Source organism: Anser anser (genome assembly GCF_964211835.1).
Source record: "Anser anser genome assembly, chromosome: 6".
Classification (NCBI taxonomy): Eukaryota; Metazoa; Chordata; class Aves; order Anseriformes; family Anatidae; genus Anser; species Anser anser.
In genome coordinates this window covers 33,343,016-33,366,699 of record NC_139726.1, presented here as the reverse complement: position 1 = coordinate 33,366,699, position 23,684 = coordinate 33,343,016, and the positions used below count along the sequence as shown (strand labels likewise).

Genomic DNA, 23,684 nt, shown 5'->3' with positions numbered 1-23,684 from the left:
CTGCTTCCCAACCACTTTTGCATTCTTCTGCAGTGTGAAACTCCCTAGCTTCCTTAATTCAGCTATGAGAATGCTATAAAAAACAGTGTCTAAAGTTAGGATATATGACATCTGCTGCTGTTCTATCTACAAAACCTATCACCCTCTCACAGGAAGAAATTACATTGTTTTGACACAATTTGTTCTTTAGAAACCCATGGTGGCTGCTACTCAAGTCCTTCCTTCTCCTAGGTACATACAATGCAATGTGTTCAACTATTTGTTCCAGTTTGGTTTTTCATTTTCTTTTCCTGGGATTTCATGTTACTTCTAATGTCATTTTTCCTTTCAGAGAAGTAGCTGAAATCAAGAGCTGTGGATTTGGAGGAGTGGACACTGAGAATGCCCGTCCCACACGTCAGTGCTGTTTGAGGTAGGAAAAGGGATGGTTTTGTGCAAGGGCCTGAGGCAGGAGCTCTCTGTATGAGTTTGCCACATTTGCCTGGGTGACAAATTTGAGTGACCTAAGGCTCTTTGCAGAAGGTTCACAGATAGGCCTCCCCCGCTCACACAATTCTCACTAGCGTTTTCCTGTTTTTTTTTTTTTTTTTTTGCACTCAAACTGTGAGTCAAGGACTACCAGCACAAGAACTCAAAACTGACCCTGATTTTTAAGTGTGATTTAGTTTCAGGTATAAACTTCACAGGCAGTAACAAAATGAAAGCTATCTGTTACAGAAAATGGTGCTGTTTTCTCTCTTTTCCTCAATTCCCTCCCCTGTAAACGAGGTCAGGAATGTTATGAAGCTAACATCATTAATGGTTGCAAAGTGTTTTGAGATCCCTGAATGGAAGGGCTTATATAAGTGGGAAAGTCTTATTAGGATAATTATAATTGCTAACTGTAGTGGCACAATATAGATCACTTAATGAATTATTTGGCTTTTTCTTTCTTTCTCTCTCTACCCCTCGGCTCCCCAAAGCAACATAAATGGACCGATTTTAATTGGCAACCTTCATTTCTAGCAAATGGATTTTTCACTGAAGTTCAAACGCAGCAGCAGCATTTAGAAAATGCAAGTTGGTTTCAGATCAATTGGAATTTGCAGGGCCACAATAAAGAGGAAAATCTCCACACTCTTTCAACTAGAGAAGCACACACTGAACTTGCCTTTTGAATTATGAGCACTTCTCTCTCCATTACCTTGCAGTGTGTTCACTGCAAGAGCTGCCTGTGCTCAGCTGTTGACAGATGCGTGTGGCTAATATGATGAAGGTGAATTGATGACTTAGGCTGGTGACTAACATGATACAGCTAATGGTCTCTGTGGAGGAAAAGAAATCCCCTTTATAGCTTGATCTCCCACTGCTGTGATTTACTCCCTCAGCTCCACCAGCATTTCACTTGTGTTGGTTTGAATGTGTGGTCTTCTAGAATTGACCTAGAAGTGGAACGAGGAAACCAGCCGTTGCTGTTTTATCAGGACTTATACAACTATTGGTAATTAGCTACCTTCCTTCCTGTAAGACAAAAGTCTCAGCTGCAGTAATCGCTCATGTTTATCCCTATGACTGAGAAGTGCCAACTTAAAGCTTTATAAAAATGGCTTAAGAAAGCCATTAAGCTTTAGGAAATTATGATTCCCCTTGTAGGTATTACTGCCTTGCAATCAGTAATATTGGTGCTTAAATCAGTAAGGGTTTACTTGTTGTTGAGTCCTGAAAATTGTTTCTAATGTGCAGTGTGGACCCATTTGGAAATGTGAAGTGCTTTGGCTGCTGTAGAGATCACCTTTCTTTACTTTCTTACTTCTCATGGGTTCATTAGGAGTGGTGCCAGTGTTTGTTGGCCCATCCATCGAAACACAATGCATTTAACTTGTACAATTGCCATAACAAGTAATTCAGTACTTCATTATTACTACTATGATACAATATCTATCTGGAACTTATAGCTACAGATTTGTCCCTTTCAGCTAAATGGCTTTCAAATGTGCAAGGAGTGAAATCTCCACTCCATAAAACAAATAATGTGGCACAAGAGGTTGTTCCCTAGCTTTTCAAATTCACCTTCATTCCTGCTGTCAGCATGGGGGGAATCACAGCTCTTACAGCATGAACCAGGGGCTCCTGGGCTGGGCTGTGAATCCTGGTGTTGAGAAAGTGCCTTTGCTCAGCTGTGAAACCATGAGGGATGGGTTACTTTGTTTGTCATCGCCTGTCCGGGCTTTACACTCAAGGAGCTGTGAAAGAAATCCTCAGCACCCATGGGCAGCCTGAGGGACTGGGTGGCCCCGTTCTGCCCGTGTTTAACCACCAAGCTGAGAAACCCCTGTGGAATGCCTTAAGGTGAGGTGACATGCAAACGAACTTATTTATGGCAACGTCAAAGGGTGGTGATGACAATTTTATATGTCCTGAGTGGTGTGGCATAGCCCTGTACTAGGCTGGGGGAGGAGACAAGTCCCAGTCCGTGTTTGCTGTGGTATCAGTGTTTTGTTCTGCGCAGCGCTGACCACCTTTCTGCCCTGCAACAAAGTGAAGCCACAGCTACTAGTTAGTTCAGCTTGCAAGAGCAGCTGACGTTGTTCATGCACTATTCTTTAGGATGTTGTGTTTGCCTCTGGATAAATCCCAGTGGACTGGGTCGTGCTTTTAGAACACAGGAGATGTCAGATGGCTAAATCCTGAATTGTGTCTCAGTGTCCTCCTGAAGCAGCAAAATGGGCTGGGTTTTGCCTGGTCCCCTACCCACCCCAAGCACACGGTTGGCAGAGAGGATGACGTACGCTGTAGAGCTGCTGTCAGGTTTTTCCTAAGACAAGTTAAAAATTTAAATCTCTCTGTCTTCCTTCTTAAAGATAAAGCTGATGTTTACAGCCCCTGGAAGCCCTTAGATAAATGTACTCTGCTCATGTTGCCTGCCTTGAATCCAAAATGCTACAGCAGGAATCACATCCCACACAAGACTATTAGCTATAGTCTTGCTACAACAGAGCCCTGTTGCATGTCTAATTAGCTTTGTATCTCACTTGTATGTGTGTGTGTGTCAAAAAATGTCCTGAGGTGGAAGTCCCAGAATATCACTGGGTCTCTGGGCGATGCTGCCTCATCTCTGCTCTCTTCAGCCTCATACTTCCCACCTTGTGCATGGCTATTCACTGTGATGTTCCTGTTGGGCTGGGATATTGTCTGGACCCCTTGGCAGGGTTTAGCAGAACATCTCAGGAACAGCTATGGGGACGTTTGCTTCGTGTACCTGTGTCTGCAGTTAGCTGCTTTACTGTCAGAGCCTGGGGCTGGGGCTATGCCTGGTGCCGCCATGTGCTGCTCTGCTTAGTGCGCCCTCGCTGTGGCTCACTGCTGCCCCAGCAGCCCCATCTCCCTCCAGCCCTCCTCAGCTACACAGAGGGACGTGCATCTGCAAGGCAGCCCTCAGTGGAGAGTTTGGGTACCTCGAGATACGCAGTCTGAGGTACCCTTGCTCCGGTCAGCCATGCCAAATAACGGGAGGAAAGAAACTCCAGCTCTGTCTGTGTCTCAGAGGGGTGCACAACATGGCTTCACCTTTGCTAGGCCAGGTGACAGCAACCAGCCTAGGACCCTCCTTACTTACTCGGGAGCTTCAGTCATAGCTCCATCTGCAGGAGCGTAGAGCTGGCTCCACTGCTGCACTCACAGGGTCACACACATACACGCCGTGGTGGAGCACAGCAAACTGGGCAAGGGCTGGAGCCTTACGTTATTATCCCCAGAGTGTTATCCCCGAGACCCCTTACAGTGTCCGGCTGGGTAGCTTGAGAGAACATAGCCTGTGTGTTTCTGGCAGCCTCTTGTGACCGAGATCATGGAGGGATAGTGAAATAAGGAACTGAAGTTAAGTGGTTAAGTTGTACCACAAAACAGCGGGATCCACTTCCTGTTGCATTCAGAATAACCACAACATCTGTTTTTGGATGGGGTCAGGTCTCCATCCTCATAATGTAACTGTAAGCATTCGTTTTGGCAAGCTGAGCACATCTCTCCCCGTATACCCCATGTGCTAGTTTCTTCCCAAGAACGTGGAAGTGGATTTGGGTGGTTCCCACTGTTGCTAGTCAGCCTGTTTCTATGTAGATAGAGAGCGTCAAGGTGGGGTGCAGAGCTATATAAGCAGCACTGTGCCTGGCATGGGGAGCGTTTCTTTGTGTGAGAGGCTGCCAGTTGTGGTGACAGATTTCAGTTTTTCTCAACAAAAGGTTATTTTTAAAGGCCTTTCCCTCCAGTGGAAACAGAAGGTTTTAATATTGAAGGTACATGGCAGTTTTTAGAAGCAGAGGAAGAAAGGGCTTTGAATGGCCAGTGGTGGCATTGTGCACTGTAACCAGTGCCACCAGTCTCCGTGCTGAGCTTGTTTTCCATTAACTGCTTCATCTTCCCGATCGCTCAGTGTCATGGAGACCTGCGTGGCGGAGCAGATTGCTGTGGTTACGGTCTCAGTGCCAGTCCTGGGGGCTCCAGGCACTGTGAGTGAGAACGAGGAGGCTTTTAATCAATTTGGGGACATGCTGCCTTCTCTTAGCATGGAATATTCCTGAACCCTTAAAATACTCTTTTTTTTTTGTTTGTTTTGGTTTTGTTTTTACATTGGTTCTTTTACTGAGAACTCAGGTGGCTTTGAAAGGAATGTTTGACTTCTGCTGTTCTGCAGAGGTGATGTGCTCATAACATCCCTCTTCACCTCCTTGCCCAGCTTTTAGGGCTTTAAAGAGGAAATCAGACCAGGACTGTGTATCAGAGGTGGGCCGGTGGGTGGCACATCCAGGTGGTCCTTCCTGCTGCTGGCCAGAGACTGCCCAGAGTAGCTGCAGGAAGAGCACTTGACAGTGAATATTCCGGGCAATGGAAGAGAACTAACATCATTTACTGGTTCAGTGGGGACCTGGCAAGCCCCAAAAGGGGAAGGAGAAATTTTTGAAATTTCAAGTCTTTCTGATATTCCCCTTTTTATTTATTACTGTTAAAGACATAGGAAAAGCCTAGCCAATTCATTTGGTTTGCAAACAAAAGTTGTTCATTGTTTTGCTTTCCTTCAAAAAGAGCATTTCTTTATTTAAATATTGACGTACCGATTTACAAGGAGAAGAGGTTTAGAAAAAAGATCAATAATTTGAAATTGAGATGAAGGATTTTGCATTGGACTGAATGGAGCATTTTACCCAAAATGTCATTTTGAGGTGTTTTTTTTTTTTTTTCCTTTGGTTGGCTGAAAGATCATTCTTGTTTGGGCTGGAGTTAATTGTTTTGTTGCAGCATTACAGACTGCTGCATGATTCCAGAGAGACACAAGCAGGGGAGACTCCGATAATTGTTTATTAGCTATGGACACTGAAGCTAAGGGAATTAATTCTTAGACTGGGAATTTTTTCAGCTATTTTCCCATGCTTTATGCATTTTGGCTAATCTCTGTTTCTTGCTCCCTTGCACTAACCTTCCTTCTTTAAGTACCTGCTGTAGCACTGCCTATGGTTTAATTGTGAACCATGCAGCATTTTTTTGTTTTCTCTGTGTGTGTTTGTTTTATTTTTATTGCTCCAATGCAAACTGGTGGAACTCTGAGGTATCTCCAAGGAGAGGGAGGCAGGGATCAGGAATGGGTAGCAAGTGCTTCTGGCTCATCTGTGGCATTCCTGAAGTCGTAGCAAACTGGACACAAGCAAAATTAAAGGGAAATTATGAACGTTAGATGTGTTGCCATGGCACTTGGGGCCAAAATCCAGTTCAGGGCAGTGTTGTGCCCACCAGGAGTGCAAGAATTAGTCCCTGTTGTGGACACCTTGTACCCTAGGTAGGTGCTTTGGGATAAATATGTAAAGGGAGTGTGTTAGGTGGAGCTGCAGTACCGGGTTATGGAGGCAGTTGCTGGGAGTTCGGGGGTCATCAGCAGTGCGATGCCGGTTGCAGGGCCCAGGGTGTGTGTGCCTGTGCTGCCAGGAGGGACAGGATGCCGGGAAGGCGCTGCAGGAGAATCCCCACTGTCCTCACCAGTTGCAAGCAGAAAGCCAGAAGGCAGCATGCCATTTCGTACAGTCAGCCTGCTGTTATCCTGATCTAGCATGACAAATTGGTGTTCCCAGAGTGGCAGCAGAGTAATCAGACTGTGACAAATGGTTTACTTAGAGCAATTTGTTTTCATTTTACTGAAAATTTCCGCAGTCTTAACAAAAGGTTCCCCCCTCCCTCCCCACTCCCACCGCCTCCCTTCTTCCTTTAATGGCATTTGCATGATGTTGGGAGGGGGTTTTGGATCTGACCTGCGAGAGGGGAGCGTGGCAGCTGGCAGGTCACGATTCTGGGGACCCCAAACTTCCTGTGTCTGGAAGCAGTTGCTGGAGGCATCATGCTGGCAGGGACAAAGCTCCCCATCCCTTTGCTGCGGGGCTGTACATGTACTTTTCATCTGCCTGTCTCGCATGGAGCTGAGCTGCCTCTCACCTTCGTCAGGTTGGTTCCTGGTAGATGAAGGGGGTGTGTGAGCATGGGTCCTGAGGATCCGAAACAGGTATCTGCCAGTCTGGCACCTTTCACAGGCTTGAAGAACCAGGCACGGCACCATAGCAGTGATGTAGCTGGGAAAGGGGAGCTGTGTCTACCTGAAGCATGGCCAGCCAAATCTGTTCCATCCCCATCCATGGCACAGCTGGATCCATCTGCTTTGATGCGCCGCCAGAAGGGGAAAATGGCTAAAGTAAAACAATGCCCCAAAAGCCCTACTTAATTGGAGGAATTAGGGAGTGTATGGGTCCCTGTCTTGCTGGTGCCTCCAGCTGGCCCTGGTCCTGGACACCTCTCTGCCTTTTCTGCCTGGGTCTCAGCCCAGTCTTGTGTGGAATTTTTCAGTGCCACGGTGCCACTGCAAGGTTAAAACTCGGCTGGATTCGCCTGCAAGCCCTTCTGGCAGAGCTGAGCAGTGGGTAACCTGCACTGCCCATGTAGCAGGGCTCCACTCTGCCCTGCCGCAGGGAAGTGATTGCCTCCAGCCTGACCTAGGAACAGGCTGAACTTAGGCTCCTTGTCTTCTGCCTGCCCCAGTGTCTGTAATTTATAATTACCTGCTGATTCCTGGTGCAGCTCTTGCAGTTTCAGCAGCCGGTGCTTTCTGTGGGCTGCAGAGAAGGGAGATGGGCTGGGGCCAGGGGCTCTGTGCTGTGGGGAAAGAGGCCGGGAGGGCAGGGAAGGCTCAGGCCAGTGGCAGGGACTGTGCTGCCATGGGGGTCTTAGGACGTGGGTTATTGATACGACTGTCCAGTGCCCACCCAGTACTGTTCTCTGCGATCACGCACCAGGATGAGCTTGGAGGCAAACCTTGACAGTTAGACCTCTGCCATCCAGCTCTCCCCGGGTTCTGGCTTCTTTCCTGCCTGGTCCTTTCCCAAAATGTGTCACTGCCCAGGGCAGGGTACTTGTGGCTCTGCAGATGTGACGTGTTGCTGCACACCTTTGAAGCAACACCTGAACCCCCAAAACTAATGATTTGGGGCATGCTGGGGTGCAAGCCTTGCTTCTAGGCAAGTGGTGGGCCTGGAGCACTGTGGAGTGAAGTGTTGGAGCCACAGATTTTCTCCATCACACTGCCTGTAGTTGCTGCTTTTTTTGTGCACACTAATAGGATGAAATGCTCAGGCCACTCATACTTATACGAGTAGTTGGACATGACAGTCTGTCTTGCTTTCTTTTGGCTCCAACGTCTGCCCGTAGCCTCAAAGGCTTGACTGGGCAACCTGTTGCATTAGGTGCTGGTACCGTGGCTTGCATCCCTGTGCTGCTGTGCAGGCACCAAGCAGTGCGACGCAGTCACTGCTGCGTACCGTGCCGCATATTCCAGCCACCAGAGGAGACCATCAGGAGCCTGGCAGTGTAATGGCTTTCCTTGAATGAAATTCCCATTCTGTTGGCAACTTGTTCTTTGCAGAAACCCTTGGAAATAGTGTAGCGGTGTGTAACTGACTGTTGCCTACTGGAACGTGTCCCTGGCCTTGGGTGGAATGCGCTTTCTGGTATTTGCTCATTCCACAAAATGACTTAAGTAAGACCATTATCACAGCATGGATTTTGTAATGTATTAGCAAACATAATAAAGCGATGGAAAACTACTTGCACTAATCGGACATCCATAAATAGGCTCAAATAGTATGTTTGACTCTCAATTGGAGTGAATAATTTATCAGCTGATTAAATCTGATCATTTTGCACAGCCTGCCAGTAGTTTTCCAGTGCATGTTTTTACTGTCCATATATCTCCATTAGATTGACAGATTTGGGTGGTTCAGAATGGTAATAGTCAGGGAAATGCCATGTGTAAGTAAATACGGCTGGATTTACAGCATCGGGGCACCGCTCTCTGGTAGATTAAGCCAATGTGGGGTGATGTTACATATTTAAATAATAGCAGCTCTGCATCTCACATATGATCTCTTAAGACCTAGAGAGAAAGAAGGAGAAAAAAAAAAAAACAGGCACAGAATGTAACCTCACAGATGCTGTAGGTCGGGCAGGAAAGGTGCCCGGAGCTCCTGTGGTATTTGCTGGGTATAAGGAGAGCAGTGGGGTGTAGTGGCAAGCAGCAGCTCACAGCACTCAGCATTTGAGTCCCATGTTGCTGGTGGCGATACGTCCTGGTGGTGAACGTCCTTCAGACACCGTCTGTCTGCCTCCATGCTCCTCTGTCCCCCTCTTCTCTCACTCTACCTGCTCCCATCCATGCTTGCACACTGTCTGCACATGCATGGGGATTTTCTGAATGTCGTAGTGTTTGCTTTCTTTCCTTGATGTTAAACTCTAGTTCTCTTTCGCTGTTTGAATATAAAACGTTTCCCTTGATGACACAGCAAAGGCTGTATTTGGGCACAGAATCCCACATGGATGCAAAATTTCCAAGGAGATAGGATTAAAAAGAAATGACATCTGCGAACAGAATGAATATTGGTTGGCTGTGGAGTACTTAGACAAAGTTTTCCGAGAAGTACGGCTTTACTGGAGGCCAAATCCGAGTGCCTGTGCCCTGGTTTGCTCTGCTTGGCCACCCCATCCTATACCAGGCTGACGAAGCTGCTTCATCCCCACAGCTTTAGAGGCTGGTGCAGGATCCTGGGGCGCTGGTCCTGCTCCAGTGCCCTGTGGCAGCAGGACCAGAGCTGGCATCATGCCCTGGTGTGGGCTGGTGCTGGGGAGCTGCGTGGGGCCAGCGAGGGGAGGTGGAGGCCCCTCTCCTCAAGTATGTGCAGCTTGCATTCGGTCTGTGAGATTGGAGGGCAGTCAGTCGAAAAGGGCGATGTTGATGCTTAATTGGTCTTTACTCAGCAAACAGGCTAGGCGTACAGAAATGCAAATACAAGTACTCTCCAGATCTGTTTGGCTGCTTCTTTTGCACTATGGGAACGTACCAAAAACCTGAGGAACACCAGTTGCAGTGCTTGGTGTGATTGTCCCAGTTCTGAGCTCCTTTGAGAACCCTATCAGTGAAACTCACGCTGTCTTCCCTTGGAGGAACGGGAGAAACTCAGCATCAGACAGTTTAGTTTGCAGGGTCGCTTAGCAGTAATTTAAGGGAATTAAAAGGAAAAGCATCAATGGGATGAACCAGTCAGCCAGGGAGCATTTGTACTGCAGGGCCAGCTGCATGGGAAGCAGGGCTAATAACTGTTGTCTTTTCCCTTCACATTTGTAGCTGAAATTTCCCTGCTAGACCCAAAGGCCATCAATTCAGTTTGTGACTAAGAAAGAAGAACTGGGAGAAAAAATTCAGCACCAGATTAGTACTTTGGTTAGGGACTTTCCTGCAGGCAGATAGAAGTGCAGGTACAGACTAAGTCTAAAAGTCACTGTGTATTGCTGAATAAAAGCAAGCGTATGAAATACACAGCTTTGGCAGGTTGATAAGTTAATGTTAGCATTGTTATTTTGTACTGGGAATATTTCCTGTGCCTGCTTCAGAGCAGTGGCAGGTTACTACCCATAACAAGCAACATTTTTTAGGAAGAAAATGCATTTTTTTTCTGTATTATATTGCTGCAAAATTAGATCCCAGCCAGGTCTGGCACAGAGCAGGGAAATCCCGGGGAGCTCCTCGGAAGGCACAGTGGTTTATGAAAGGAGGGAGGGTCTGGATACGCCAGGAACAAAACTGTTGTTTTTCACTCAGTGACAGGGTTGCTTCGTTAGAAACCCAGCATAGTTTCCGTAGCATTTCCTTTTTCTTTAGAAAATAGTCACTGTTCAGATCAGCCCGAAGCACAGCGTGGGTGAGGGATGCGGCCAAGCAGGGAAGGAAAGGCCAAAGCTGAGGACCTGGCAGAGCTTTCTGCTGCTTGCATTTCTTCAGCTCAGTCCTGGCCCCAGCCTGCCGGAGGGAGTACTGCTGCTGCCTTCAGTGGGCCTAGCTTTTGTCCAAGCCTCTGGATAATTAGCGCCGCTGACAGCATTATTCTCCTCATATACACAAGCCAAATAATCACTGTCGTGCGGCTCTGGGCTGGCAAGCTGGGACACTCTGGGGATGTTATTCAGAGCCTGGAGCTGTGTCTTGCCTCTTGCCAGTCCTCACACAAGAAGAATTAGTTCAAACCCAGATTCACTGGATCAGGTCTTCCAGGAAAGCACAGAAGCGCTGATCCAGAGCAGTTTCTGTTCTCCCCTCCCTGGTTTTGTGTACACTAATGAAGCTGAGGGGGGTGTTAGCCCTGGCACATGCCTCTGTGTCTTCTGGCCATGATTACTGTGATATGAGGACTGGTTCTTCCAAAATGTCTTTCTTGGCTTGAAGTGGACAGTGTGGATCATCTCTTCCCTTTCACATGGAGATTAAAAATGTTATCTTTTCCAGTTGATGGAGTGGAATGGCACGTGGGAGTATGTGCCAAGCAGGTCTTGAAAGAATGCCTCAGAGTTCAGGGCCAGGGTTCACAAGCTCCAGCATTTTCTTTGCATCATTAAATATCAATCTTGAGGATGCTCCCTGGGTTTTGTTGCTTATGCATTGCTAGGATGACATTTGACACTTCAAGTAGGAAAGACAAATTACAGTCTTTGGCGAAGCTGCTAAACATTCATCAGTTAGTGATGAACTAGTTAGTGATAAGAAATGGATGCTCAGATGTTTGGGTAGTATCCAAAGCAAACGGATAAGGTCAAATCCTTTACCCATCCACCTCAGCACACCCCTGTTGACTTAAGTAAGTGGGGTTAAGGCAATTTACCTGCTATGTACCTCCAAAGAGTATTTATTTCTTGATCTGTTAGCAACAAGACCAGTCTATAGAAGACTGACTTAGCTGTGAATATGCAGTGTGTTCAGTGCTGACTCCCTGCAGGCTCCTGTGTGCATGCAGGCAGAGTTCACTGCTCCCTCACTGCCTGAGGACATTTCAGCATGTGTTTGCTGTGTGCTTTTCTCCTTCAAGCCTACTGGTGGGTTTACATGTCCCCTCTCTTCCTACCCTGGATAAGGAGACCACAAGCTTCTCAATCAGCAGTGTTTTGTTGTCGTCATTTAGAAAACAGAGACTAGCTGCAGGTAATGCCACAGCATGTTTGGACTCCTTTTAACGTGACACCATTTGAAACTGGAGGGGAAGGTGGTTATGTGAGGAAAACCACTAGGTTTTGGGTTTGGGCATCATCTCCCCAAGGAAGATACTGTGTTTGAAACTCAAAATGTTTCCAGTTACTACAGCCGTAGAGCCCAAAACCTGAGCCATTTAGCACAGCCAAAATATACTCACAGGACTGAGGCAGAGGAGGAGAAGGAAGGTGCCATCCATCTCCTACCCCAGGCTGCTTGGGGAGAGGTGGACCAGGGAATGGGGATATGGAAGAGTGTATTTTGTCTCATTTACAGCCCAATTATCATTGACATGAGAGCTGCAGCAGTGCACAAATGTGTTTGCTCCAGGGACAAAACAGAAAAGGCACATTTTTGGAGAGCAGCATTGGTGCTTTCGCCCAGCATTTGCTATGGCGGGGCTCTGACCTGCCCTGATACAGGAACAGCCGGAGAAGGAGGATGACGTTTAATTTCACTTGCTACCCAAGTCTTGAATGCTTTTCTTCAGCCTTGTACACCTATCCATTATATGATCTACAGCCTGGTCCCTCCAGTGACCTGCTGAAGCCACATTGGCTTTAGCGCAGCATCGCTGTCTTCTAACATTGCTTTTAGGTTCATGCATGAAGGAGGGATGAAGGTATCACAGGAAGGGCTGATTTCCAAAACCTGGAACAATATTATTGGAGAGCTCTGGAGGTAACTACGGTACTGAGTAGGCCTGTGAGTTTGCTGTTTGAGCCTTCACCCCCTGAGGTGCCTTACTGTGCCTGGCAGGGAGAAGCAGTGGCTGGGTGTGCAGTGTGGGATTTGTGTCTCCTAAAGACTTGAGAACATACCAACCATCAAATCCAGAGGAGTATAAATAACACTGAGAAATGTAGACAAATAGTCGTCTTCATTCCCTCCAAGGCGGGGAGGACTGAATGTCTGAAATGCGGTCTGAAAGAAAAAAAATCTTCATTTTTACTCTTTAATACAATAAAACTGAAAGCAGCCCACATTGTCTCTGAAATGGGAAGCATGAGACAGTCAGTATTACATTTTCTTTCTGGATGCAAGAAAATGACCTTCATAGCTCACTTGAGGCTTTGTCTCTTTAGAATTATGGGCCATTTCCTTGTTAGTGGTAATAAACTACATTATATTCCACTTCACACTGATGGGGTCTTTCTACATAAAGCTGGGGAACTTCAAAAAAAAAAAGAAAAGAAAAAGGAAAAAAGGTCAGTGAATTTCAAAATGTGCTTTATTAAAAAGGATATAAAAGGGAGAGAGCTCGTACCACTTCTCAAATGTTATGTGTTATATTAATAAGCCATTATGTTTTAAACACTATTTGTAAGCGACGCGCACACATCGTTTGGGGCGTTAGGACACCGTGCACATGGGTACCAGATGTTCAGCATGCAGAATGGGCTGGGACAAAGACCAGGGGTTCGGAGGCAGTGGCAACTCCCAGTACCACAACCTCTCCGAGATTTTGGGCCCTGTTTTTCAAAGACCCTGCCTGGGTAGCAGAGACCAGGACAGTGTGTTAGTGCAAGCCAGGAACCCTGGTGAGTTGGTGCTGTGCCTTTAAATAACGTTCAGAAATCCCCTTATTTCCCCTCTGCACTTTTGGCCTCCTGACAGACCTGTAATTAGCACAGATTTTTCACATTCATGGATAGATTGGAAATTTGGAAGCACTTAATGGAAGAGGTCAGTCACCTTGACCAGGCTGAAATTGCCGTTAGAGGATGTCTGCATGCTCCCAGGGCTGGCAGCACACAAATACATGAATATTAACGTGCCGCATGCAAAAATGCAAACACAGTTTGTAACATGGACAGGGCTAGGACCTTGCGTCCAGCGTGACACCAGCCCAAGGGCTTTTGCATCTTCTGGGGACATTTCCTCCTAGCCTTACTCAGGCAGGGCTTGCACACAAGCCCAGTGTCTAGAAATAGCTGCTTTGCGAGGAGCTGGATTAGGACATGGCCCCAGGTGCAAATAACCCCAGATTAACCACCCCTCATATGAGCTGAACCAGAGACGAGGTGCAAGCCCCGCATTCCTTTGTAGTACTTCCAGCACCTCTCCCACCACAGCTTCTGCATGGATCCCAAGGGTGGTGGTGCCAGAGCCTGTTTGCCGACAGGGTTTTGCCTTGGGGAGCTAGTTCTGATGGGAAAATAGGCCGTGGTTTGGTTTGCAGTCGGAACCAGGAAGCTGGTTTTCCTGCTGCAGATGGTGTGAGCAGGACCAGGGGACCAACCTGCCTCTGTGCTTAGCCTGGGACATCATTTTTTGTGTTCCCTTTGGTTTGCTGACAGCTGCTGGGGTTTCCATTTGTGTAGCATTGGTAGGGGAAGCTGCCTCCAGAGCCTTACATGTAGGCTCGAAGTGATTAAAGGAGTCCTGTGGAAATAGAAGGAGGTATGGGAAGCATAATGTGATTTCCTTTCTGTCCCTGTAGTTCATGAGTTTAATGCAGATTTCTAAGACACTGGGCAGTAAGCATACAATGTATTTTTATTTATCTGTTTTAATCTCTCAGACTATTTTAAATTATGATGGAAGTAAAATAAGAAACCCACACAGCAAATCCTCCAAACAACCGTTAAGTTAGGAGAACTCGGATCCTTTCATTTCCAGATCTCCTAGGTGCAGTTAACACGTAATGGGAGAAGAAGCAGGTCCCTGGCAATAATTATGCAGTTTTGAATTGAAGCTTATGATCCTAGCAGCAAGGATTCTTACAGTAAGGTGCAAAACAACATACCCCATTCTTGTAAAAAAAAAAAAAAACCACAAAAAAAACACCATGCCTTTTAAACGTTTACTGTGTGTGTTTAATACTAAAAGTGATTATAGCACATTGCTCTTCACCTTAATTGTTTGGCAAATGTCACACTGTAAAAGCAAATCCCTCTCTTGCACTTCCAGAATACCGTGACATTCTCGTGCTGCCAAGGAGCCCCTGCAAGGTGCTTACAAGGGCCCCTTCCCTGTAGCACGGTTTGTGAGTATTTCATAAACATTTCTACACCAGAGCATCCTTCAGGGATGAAAAGATTATTTTATTCCCACTTCTTCTCCTGCTGGAGAACCGAAGGACGGAACAAGCCACAGACCCCTTAAGGTCTTCAGGTGCATAAATCTCCTGTGACCAAGACAGAAGTTCAGCACACCTAACATTCAGGATGCGACTGACCAGAGGGTTGTGCTGGAAGTTTAATTGCCCTTAAAAATCAATCCTTAACCACCCAACCACTTTGTTGCTTCCCCTTCCAACTCGCTGCAGCCCTAAAGCTGGCTTACCCATCAAACGTAGAGCTGGAGCTCCAGCAACGCACGGCCAGATTTCCACAAGCCATCAGTGCCAGTTATTTGAACATCTGGCACCATTTGGATCTAGTGTTTGTTGTGTTTGTTTTCCTTTTTTTTTTTTTTAAAGTAATCGTTCATAGCAAGCACACCATGTTTTCATTAGCGTAGAAGAAAACCAAGTGTGATGAGCTGCTCTTCTTACTGAGGAGTAAAGCAGAGCAGAGTAAGGCCCACAGCGCAGCACGGCCAGAGCTGTCAGAGCACAACCGGCAGCGTTGTGATGAGCTGGATGGCAGGGCAGGGCCAAGGGCTTCTCCAGGACTGGCTTCTCCTCCGACTGCCTGTGAGGGTGCAGGGACAGGATGCAGTGATATGGTAGGTCACCACCAGGAAAGAAAATTCACGACCTTCAAACTCATTGCATGTGTGAAAGTTAGTGCCTGGCTAGCGGTGCTCTTTGCTGTTGTTTGCTGGTTGTCATTTATGGAGTAGAGCAAATAATCAGAGCTAGCGCTGTCTCAGGAGATGCCTGATTCCTTGCAAGATCAGGTTCTGAAAACAAGGAAAGGACTTTATATCACATTGACTGTCATCTGCACTCTCCGCTCCACTAACTGGATTTATTGTAAGGCTGCATCAAACAAATGGAGTCATAAGCTGCACCAGCCCCAAGGCGCCTGGATGAATTAAAACATCCAAGACAATGACGAATGCTGCCAAAGGGTGTTGATATTGGGCTGCCAGACCTGTGGTCTCTGGCAAAGCCCAAGAAACAGCCTTGTCACAGAGGGACTCCAGAGTTACCGTTCTCAGCGCTGGGCGGGGACTGAATTCCCCTCTCCTCTGCCTTTGCTATCCAAGCCATGCTCTGCGGTACAGCATACTGCCTCTCGCCACGCTGTAGAGAATGAAAAGCTTTACGTCTTGAAATTTATCTTCCACAGGTCTCACTGCCTCCTTCCCTCCGCTGCTCCAAAATTCAGCAACACAAAATACAGTTCAGAACACATGGCAAAATCTGGAGGGCCCTATGCAGTTCCTGCTGAAATCAGCACTGACAGAGAGAGCTCCTTGTTGCCGAAATGCCATGACATCGGGCATGTGCTTGTACATTGTGGGCTGGGCTCTTTGTGTGTGTCCGTGCATGTGCATTGTGTGCTGCTTGTGCTTATGCAGATAAGTACACTTAAAAGAGATGAGTATCTGTTAATCTTCAGACAGCAAATAGATATGTCTGTGCACATATGCATATATGCGCGTGTGTGTGTACGTGCACTGCTGCCATATGTTTAAACTGGCATAAGGCCAGGCCCACGCGTCTTCATAAAGTCTGTATCCCTGGACATGTACGTAAAAAGCCAGTCTGCTCTCAAACTGCAGAAGCCAGCTCTAGATGTAAGCTGTAATGGAGACCTTTGATTTATAAGACCTTCTCTCTTGGTGGCTCTTTGTGTAGGATTTCCGTGTGAGGCAAAATCTGAAATTGGTGATGGATTGTTATCTGCCAGGCTGCAAGGAGAAAGCGCCGTGTGTAGCCCCGTTGGGTACAAGCTCCTTGTGCAGTGCCGTTTTATTTGACAGGTGGCAGTGATCCGAGGGAAGACTTTAATTTGAGAGAGTCTGTACTTAACAGTAGCGGTCCAGAACCCTGCCATGTCCTTTCCATTGACCCCTTTTGTTTCTTTCTTTAAAAAAAATGATAAGCCTTTCGTAGTGCTGGGGGAAGCCAAGGAGGGTAACAGAGTGTATGGGCTGGCAGCAGCACTGGCCAGGCCCACTCCTGGCTGACTGCAGCCTTGTGCTGGCAGCCCAACAAATGATCCCTTGCTGGGGACATGGCAAAGGAGAGGGTTTTGGGCAACACCGCCCTCAGGCACGCGGCTCTCACCATGAAGCAGTGACCCCAGGGAGGCTGAGAGTGGGCTCCCAGTCTGGGGAGGGAGCAGAGCTCACGCATGGGCCCCGACACTTGGAGAATTTCTCAGTGTAACAGCAAGGTGGGCAGTGCATCAGCTCCTACCCACATGAAGTGCCATCCATTGCACCTATGTCACCTGTGCTGAATTGGTCATGCAGCCGCGGCCATGTGGTGCTGCACGCTCATACACAGCCTTATTCTCACCTGGTGTGCATCTTCCCCGTCCCCATCCTCCTGTTTGCCTTTTTCTGTGTACAAAGAAATCACTAAGGGAGAGATACATTTCTTACCAGCATCATGCTGACCCCCTTTCTCCTCCCCCCAAGCCTTGAAATTAATTAAATGATGTCACGCTTGATTTTATCTGATTTGGAAGCAATTCATCACCCTTTTGCTGGTTCTATTAGTCCAGGCGATCAGCACATTAATTCATTTGTGAGACTAAGCTCAAGGGTAATTACAGTGAGGAAGCTTAATGCCTAAACGTGTTAATGTCTGTAATCAGAACTATTTTCTCAGTGCGGAACAATTGTTAGACAATTACACTTGGATATGATTGCCCTGGTAGGCAACAGACGCTGTGTCAAGAGGGGAATAGCAGAAGCTTGTTTTGCAAGTACTGTGTTATCAGCAAATTCATCTCTTTGCAATCTCTCTTCTCCTGGATTCTGCGCAGCTCGCCCCTCTCTCTGGTTTCGCATTATTAATTAAGTTGAAAAGTCAGCGCTGCCTCTTTTTCAGACTGGGCAGTGTGGGGCACAGAGGAAAATAGACACCTTTGCTTTTTTCTAACATAAATGTCACAGGCTTTGGCTTCTGGTGTCCTTGTTTATGTCCGCAGAGAGAAAGCATGGCTTTCTTAGGCTGCCCTTTGCCTCCCAGTAGGCCCGATGTGCTTTTTTTTTTTTTTTCCATCCAGCAATCACTGCTGTCCAGTCAAAAGAAGTCTAGGTCTGGATGAATTTTGGGGTTGAGTTTCTCCCTCTCCTGCCCTTACAGAGGGCTCTTTGTTGACCTCACGGTGGGGAAGCATCCTGCCAGGGTGATGCTGGACCTACCTTAAAAGAAAGGTGATTGAGGGACCCGTATGGGTACAGTGGGACCACACGAGCACAGCAAGGGGGCACAAACTCTTTGTTAGGTTGGTTTTCTCTGCTCTCCCCTCCTCTGCCTGAGCTGTCGGTGCACTTGTCTGACCAGAAAGCTTCTAGTTTTGTGTCAGGCATCCTAAACATGTTTTTGCCCTTCATGCCTAGCTCCAAGAGGGAAACAAGGAAACTTAGAGCCAAAATTACAAAGTTCTGCTTTTAATAAAAAGACACCTGCCCAGAGAGTGTCAGGAAGTATCCCACCCATGGGATCACCCTGCTTGTGCACCCAGCACAAACCACCCTTGTTTTACACTCGAATAACCCCGCCTGTGCTGCACAGCAGGCAGGTATGCTATACATAGTACGTGTGACATATGCAGGACAGTGACAGGGGCCACGGCTAGGGCAGAGGCTCAGGAGTGTAGCCGTGAGCACGAGGCGCATGCAGCGTGGACCTGGGGAATGTGGGGGAGCCACCAGCCAGTTCAGGGTAATTCAGCCTCGTGGGACTGCTGATTCCTGCAACTTTATCCCTTCCTCAGGCTGGTGTGTGCCATGTGCAGGCAGGTTTTGTTCAGCCTCTTCCCTCCTGGTATTTTCCCCTCTCACAGTGAGGATGAATGTGCTGCAGCTGGATGGTGCAGCCGGGCAGCAGGACGCCGGGGGCCCCACAAAGTCATTCCTCTTCCTCCCTGGGTAACCACGGTGACCTCCACTGTCACCAAGTGAGTCCAAGCACTTGTGCTCTGCCGCTGGGGAGAGATTGTATTCAGCCCACCCTGGAGGTCCTCCAATGCGCCGGGCACTGTACCTTGGAGAAATTCTCATTTGGGGTAATGTCCCGTACACCGCTGGCCTTGAAAAATGCATTTCTTGGTGTTTGAAGAAAAGCCTCTAGCTTCGCTGTGGAGTGGCAGCGGCCTCAGAGGCCCCTGCATTAGTCCTCAGCAGCAGGCCCAGCTTCCTGCCACAAATGAGGCAGGGGAGGAAACGAGTTGGCCATGATGTGTTTTGCAGATACGGTGAAGCTGTGCCAGTGACAACCATGAGAAGAGCTCTCTGCTCAGATGGTTTCAGAGGCTGTCTACATCCAGAGAAAGGTAAGAATAAATGTAAAGTTCCTGTTGCCATTAGAGATGAACAAATGTTTGAGAGAAATCCTCGCTGGTCTCCAGCTGGACAGGGGCTGTGGCAGTGACCTTCTCCTGTCTCCACAACCAATTTAGCAGGACACCTCCACGCTTTTCCAAAGCCTAGAATTTAACAAAACCATACTGGGGTGCTCCAAAGAGGTGTGAGTCCTCTCCCAGCAGCACAAGAGCAGGATGGGAAAGATGGCGTGGCCCAGGCCATTGCAGACCAAGCCCTTTCCTTGCCACTGACTTGCTTCAGTGAGAGCCTTCCCCGTCCGGGCTTGTCCCTGCTCCAGTCTTTGGGCTGTTTCACTTAGGAGCTTCCCAGGAAAGACGACCAGCGTGCTGAGGGTCTCCTGCAGTGCCTCGCGTGTTGGGGCGGGTGGGAAACCAGCCTGGAGGGGACGAGGTGGCACAGCTTCTCTGGTGCAGCATCCTGGGGACGGTGGTGACTCAGTTGCTGTCTGTCACCCCAGTGCAGTCTTCCGGGGCTCGCTGCAGGTTTGTCAAGGAACGCAGCACAGCAGGCACAATTTGTCAAAATGGTCTGAAAACTGACAACATATCTCTGGCATTGAGTGAGTTTTTAAAAAAGTAACATTCAGGGTAATCTGACATCTGTTCTCAGCCAGCTATCGGGTCTGACAATAGGGAATGTAAGCACAATAGGATGTCACATGAAGAGGTCTGAATTTCACATTGTTTCTTCTCCTTTATGCTGGAATAACTTCTTAGCAGTGTAGAAAACCTATTTCTCACCCTTTTGCATTCTCCTGGCAGATCTTTGAATATTAATGCTGTCTCTGGCATCCATGAGTCAAAGCACTCTGCACTGGGTTGATGAGGGTTGTAGGACATGAGCGACATCCCCATCTCCTGCACGGGCAGCGAGCAAAGTCCCCGGGCTGCAGTGGCACCTCGTGCTGCGGTACAGGGCGGCACTCACTTGGCAGGACCCTGGCCTGGGAATCGGGAGGCCGAGATTTATCGAGCAGCTCTGGCACTGGCTTGCCTTTTGTCCATGCTCTGCTGGTGACGTCAAAAGCACGGTGACTGTTCTTCAAAGAAGCACTGAAGTTCAGGACGGTTGAGCTCATTGTACCATCCAAGGCCTTCAGCTTCTCCCTCTGCTATACCAAATGGCAAGCAGAAGCAGGAGACACAGCCCCACCATCATGTTACGGACCCTAATCCTCAAAATTAGTCCCAAGTTACTGTAGGTACCATTTAAAACTACAACATTCAAACAATAGCTTCTGAAATATTCACCTCCTCCTCCTCCTCTTTTTGTCCTTATTAAAAGCTATTGAATATTTCTAATGTGACAGGAAACATCCTCCATTGTTTAGCCACTATATGTGACTGAAATGAAGCTGCTTGCCTGCACAGAGGTACCACCTGTGAATGCTTTGCTATTCTGGGCCCTGTACAGGTTGGAGCCTAACTTATTTTAACTATTGCAGTCTTGGCTACCTTGTAAAGTTCTTCCAGGCCATTAAAGCTTGATGGGGTTTTACCCTCTCAGCTAACAGAGACCCAGAAAAATACATGGATTCTGTTAAAATACAAAATGCAATCGGTTTAGTCAATTAGGAGGTGAACTTCATCCTCTCTCCTGTGTTCGCTGGTCAGATGCTTTGAGATCCTTGCTGCCCACCAGGACATAGTCTCCTTCTCTGCCACCCTTTTAGCCAGAGGTCATGGAATAACAGACGTGGTAAGGACCTGGGGGGCAGCTCGGGCGTGGTAAGTCTGCATTCAATCAGCACTGGAAAATCACCCAGTTGTTACTCCTGCCTTCCATGCACGATCGTTTTCTCCCTTGCAGTTATAAATACATTCAATCAAAATGAGCGTGTTTTACTTCTCTTTGTAAACAATGCAAATGCAATGCAAACATTTCACTGTCTGCTGCTCAGTATTTCTGCATAATCTGGCAATCCTGCACAGAGCAGATAAAATGGTAGGGAAGGAAAGTTCTTAGCTCATTTCTCTTTTCTGGCAAAGGCATTATGTCTAATGGCAGGACACTCAATCTGTCTGCCCCTGATACTCAAACATTTCATGTTTAAGTCTTGCTGTAGTGTCACCTCTGTTGGGGTCCTGGGAGGTGTCGCAGTCCCTGGTTCCTGCCACAACTCCCTGTTCCTGGTTGGAAGCCATCACCACCCCATCAAACACCAGTTTCAGCAAATCAGCAAATTCAGACAGGAAAGTCTTGAACAATTACCTCTTTCCTGCTGCCCAGCTCTCAGCTCGCTGCCTACGTGCCTTGATGCACAGCATGGCAGTGTTTTGGCAGGGGGCTTTCCTTGTGGGCCAGTTGCCTGTATGTCTGTGTGTGCACTCATTGCTCAGGCCCCCCATTCAGCTCCATAAACCACCCTGCTGCTGGCCGTAGTGTGGCACAACCTACAAGGTGCAAACACACCTTCCTGCAAACCTGCAGCTGCAGCGCATCCTGACAGGCAGGCTGGGGGTGCCTGCCAGCTCCGGGTTTCCCTGTCCCATCGGGGCAGCAGCTTTGTACGTGCCGTGTTACAGCCAGCAGGCAGGTGGGGTGGCTTTCATAGCGCCATGGAATAGAATCATAGCGGGCTTGTCTCTACTCAGCGTTAAACCACGTTAAGCACGTAGTCGTTACGTTCATTTTTCCTTGGTTTGACAGGACTCCAGAGTGCCACAACTCATTTGAAACTTAAAGCAATGATGTGGCATTCAGTGCAGCTAACGATGGGCAGCCTGACGCTGCCAACTGCTATGTTAAAAAGTAATGGAAGAAGAAACCCAAACACCTATGGAAGCTGTTCCATACGTAGCAGAGGAGGTACAAAGGGCATAGAAGTAATACGGTAAGCTGCCCTTCAGGTCACCTGTTAAGTGTCATAAAGATGGGCCAGTCTGGATGTTTCCCAGCTCCTGCAGCAGTAGCACGGACCACGAGTTTGCACCAGGAAGTATCCAGCTCCTTCCTTGTGCAGACGGCTCATGGCACAGCACCAAGCCCAGAGACAGGTGTGGCGTGCCCCAGGCAGGCTGTGCTTTCCTGGCCAGGTCTTCTCCATCCCTTGGTGCTGCTCCATGCTCCTCAGAGCCTGCTCAGGACCGCCCACCACTGACCGAAGCAGTGTTGGAGTAGCTGGGTTCAGCTGCCAGCAGGCAGGGTTTTGCTGAAGCTGTGTACGTGTTTGCTTTCCTTGCCGTGCTGCGGTGTGCGATGCCTTCAGCCGTGGTTCAGCTGCCAAGGAAGGCGGGGGGAGCCCCACAGTCCCCAGCCCCAACTGGACCAGCAAGGTCAGAGGGAGAGAAGCAGAGACACAGAAAGAGGCAGGTGCCAAAGCTGCAGGCCATGAAAGAGATCAGCTGGCTCTTCACGCTGTACAGCTGTTTCTTTACGCCTCCTGTCCTCCCATGTTCCTGTCCCCTGCCCAGTCCCTGTTCCTGCATTGCCAGGAGCACACGTTGGTAGAAAGGTCTGAAAAAACCAGGACCATTTCTAGTCTGTGGGAACAAAGGGTTTCCTTTGTTGTAATTCCTCTGTTCAGCTCTGCGCAAGGCCCTCGCATGGGGCACTGCGACACACGCCCTGTATAATGGAGACAAAAGCAGATTACTGTGGGGATGCCTGAAAAGAAACCGTGACTTGTTCCCTTGTTGCTACAATCTTGTTTACTTGCTGTGCTTTGCAGGAAGCAATTCATATAGGTTTCTTTTGCATAACAATAGTAAAGGCTTTTCGTGGTGAAAAAAAACACAAACAAAATAGGGGAGAAGAGGGTGAGGATTTATCACAGAGGCGAACACAGCCTTGCCTGAAGCAGTTTATGCTGTTCATGCCATTTATGCCAAATGAAATGATCTGTTTCTGCTTCCTTAATGTTGTCTCCCGGTGTCATGGCCCTGATGCAGCGTGACAGAGGGCTTGAGGTGAAGGAGTGGAGGCTCAAAGGCAGTGTTAAACTCATTTCAGTGCTGGCCCATGACAGGAGAGAGCAGGGAGAGAGGGCAGCAGCTGGGCTTTGCTAAGGCTGGGCTGCTGCACATCTTGCTTGGTGTTGGTGGTTTGGGTTTATTTTTCAACAAATACTTGGAAGAAAGTAGGCCTGGGTTAAAGGTCAGGTTTAACATGTTCTTGGTGTCTCTTGTGTTTCTGCAGCCTCGTCTTGCTGCCTCCATCTCAGCCTGGCCATCTGCAGTCCTGGCACCTCTGCAGCAACTCTGGTGGCCCTCAGCAGTGTGTGCAACAAGAGAGGCACCCAGCTTAACAGGGCTCTTTTCTGCAAGGAAAAGAGGCTTTTGCAGTTGTGCTGGATGTTCATCAGCTGTTCTCCCTGGAGAGGTGAGCACACACAGCAGGTTGGTGGCACGGAGTGGGTGTCCCTTCTGGAGGTGCTCCCTGAAATGAGGACCTCAGCAGGTGCTCTGTCAGCTGAGGGTAAAACCAGCCGTGCCCTGCTCTGGCACATGCTGCCGCTTTGCAAAAGTAAGGGGAAGATGGGTTTGAATGGGCAGTTGAAGATAACATGGAAAAAGGTTTTTAAGTCTTGCCATGTGATCATTTTTAAATAGAGAAACACAAAGACTCAGGATGGCTCTCCAAGCTGGGCTGAGTGCATCAGAGGCTGCACCCAGCTGCCTGTTTTTGGCAGCATCCCCTCTGGGAAGAT

General features: G+C 48.1%; 1 protein-coding gene across 12 annotated transcripts in view; it reads left to right on the top strand.

The window, feature by feature from the left end:
- Window positions 1–23,684, top strand: part of LOC310901609 (uncharacterized protein) — a 78,613-nt gene that overhangs the window by 53,221 nt on the left and 1,708 nt on the right. For 11 of the 12 annotated variants that reach the window (XR_014585933.1, XR_014585934.1, XR_014585935.1 and 8 more), the window contains 3 exons: window positions 332–412; window positions 18,902–18,984; window positions 23,174–23,356. Coding sequence is in view for 1 of the 12 variants with exons in the window: in XM_083841533.1 (XP_083697659.1) it covers window positions 332–412; window positions 18,902–18,984; window positions 23,174–23,356 (347 nt within the window). In the remaining 11 variants the exon portion in view is untranslated. Of the gene's footprint in view, window positions 1–331; window positions 413–18,901; window positions 18,985–19,797; window positions 21,409–23,173; window positions 23,357–23,684 lie in introns of those variants that run through there. The other variant, XR_014585943.1, reaches the window with a different exon arrangement.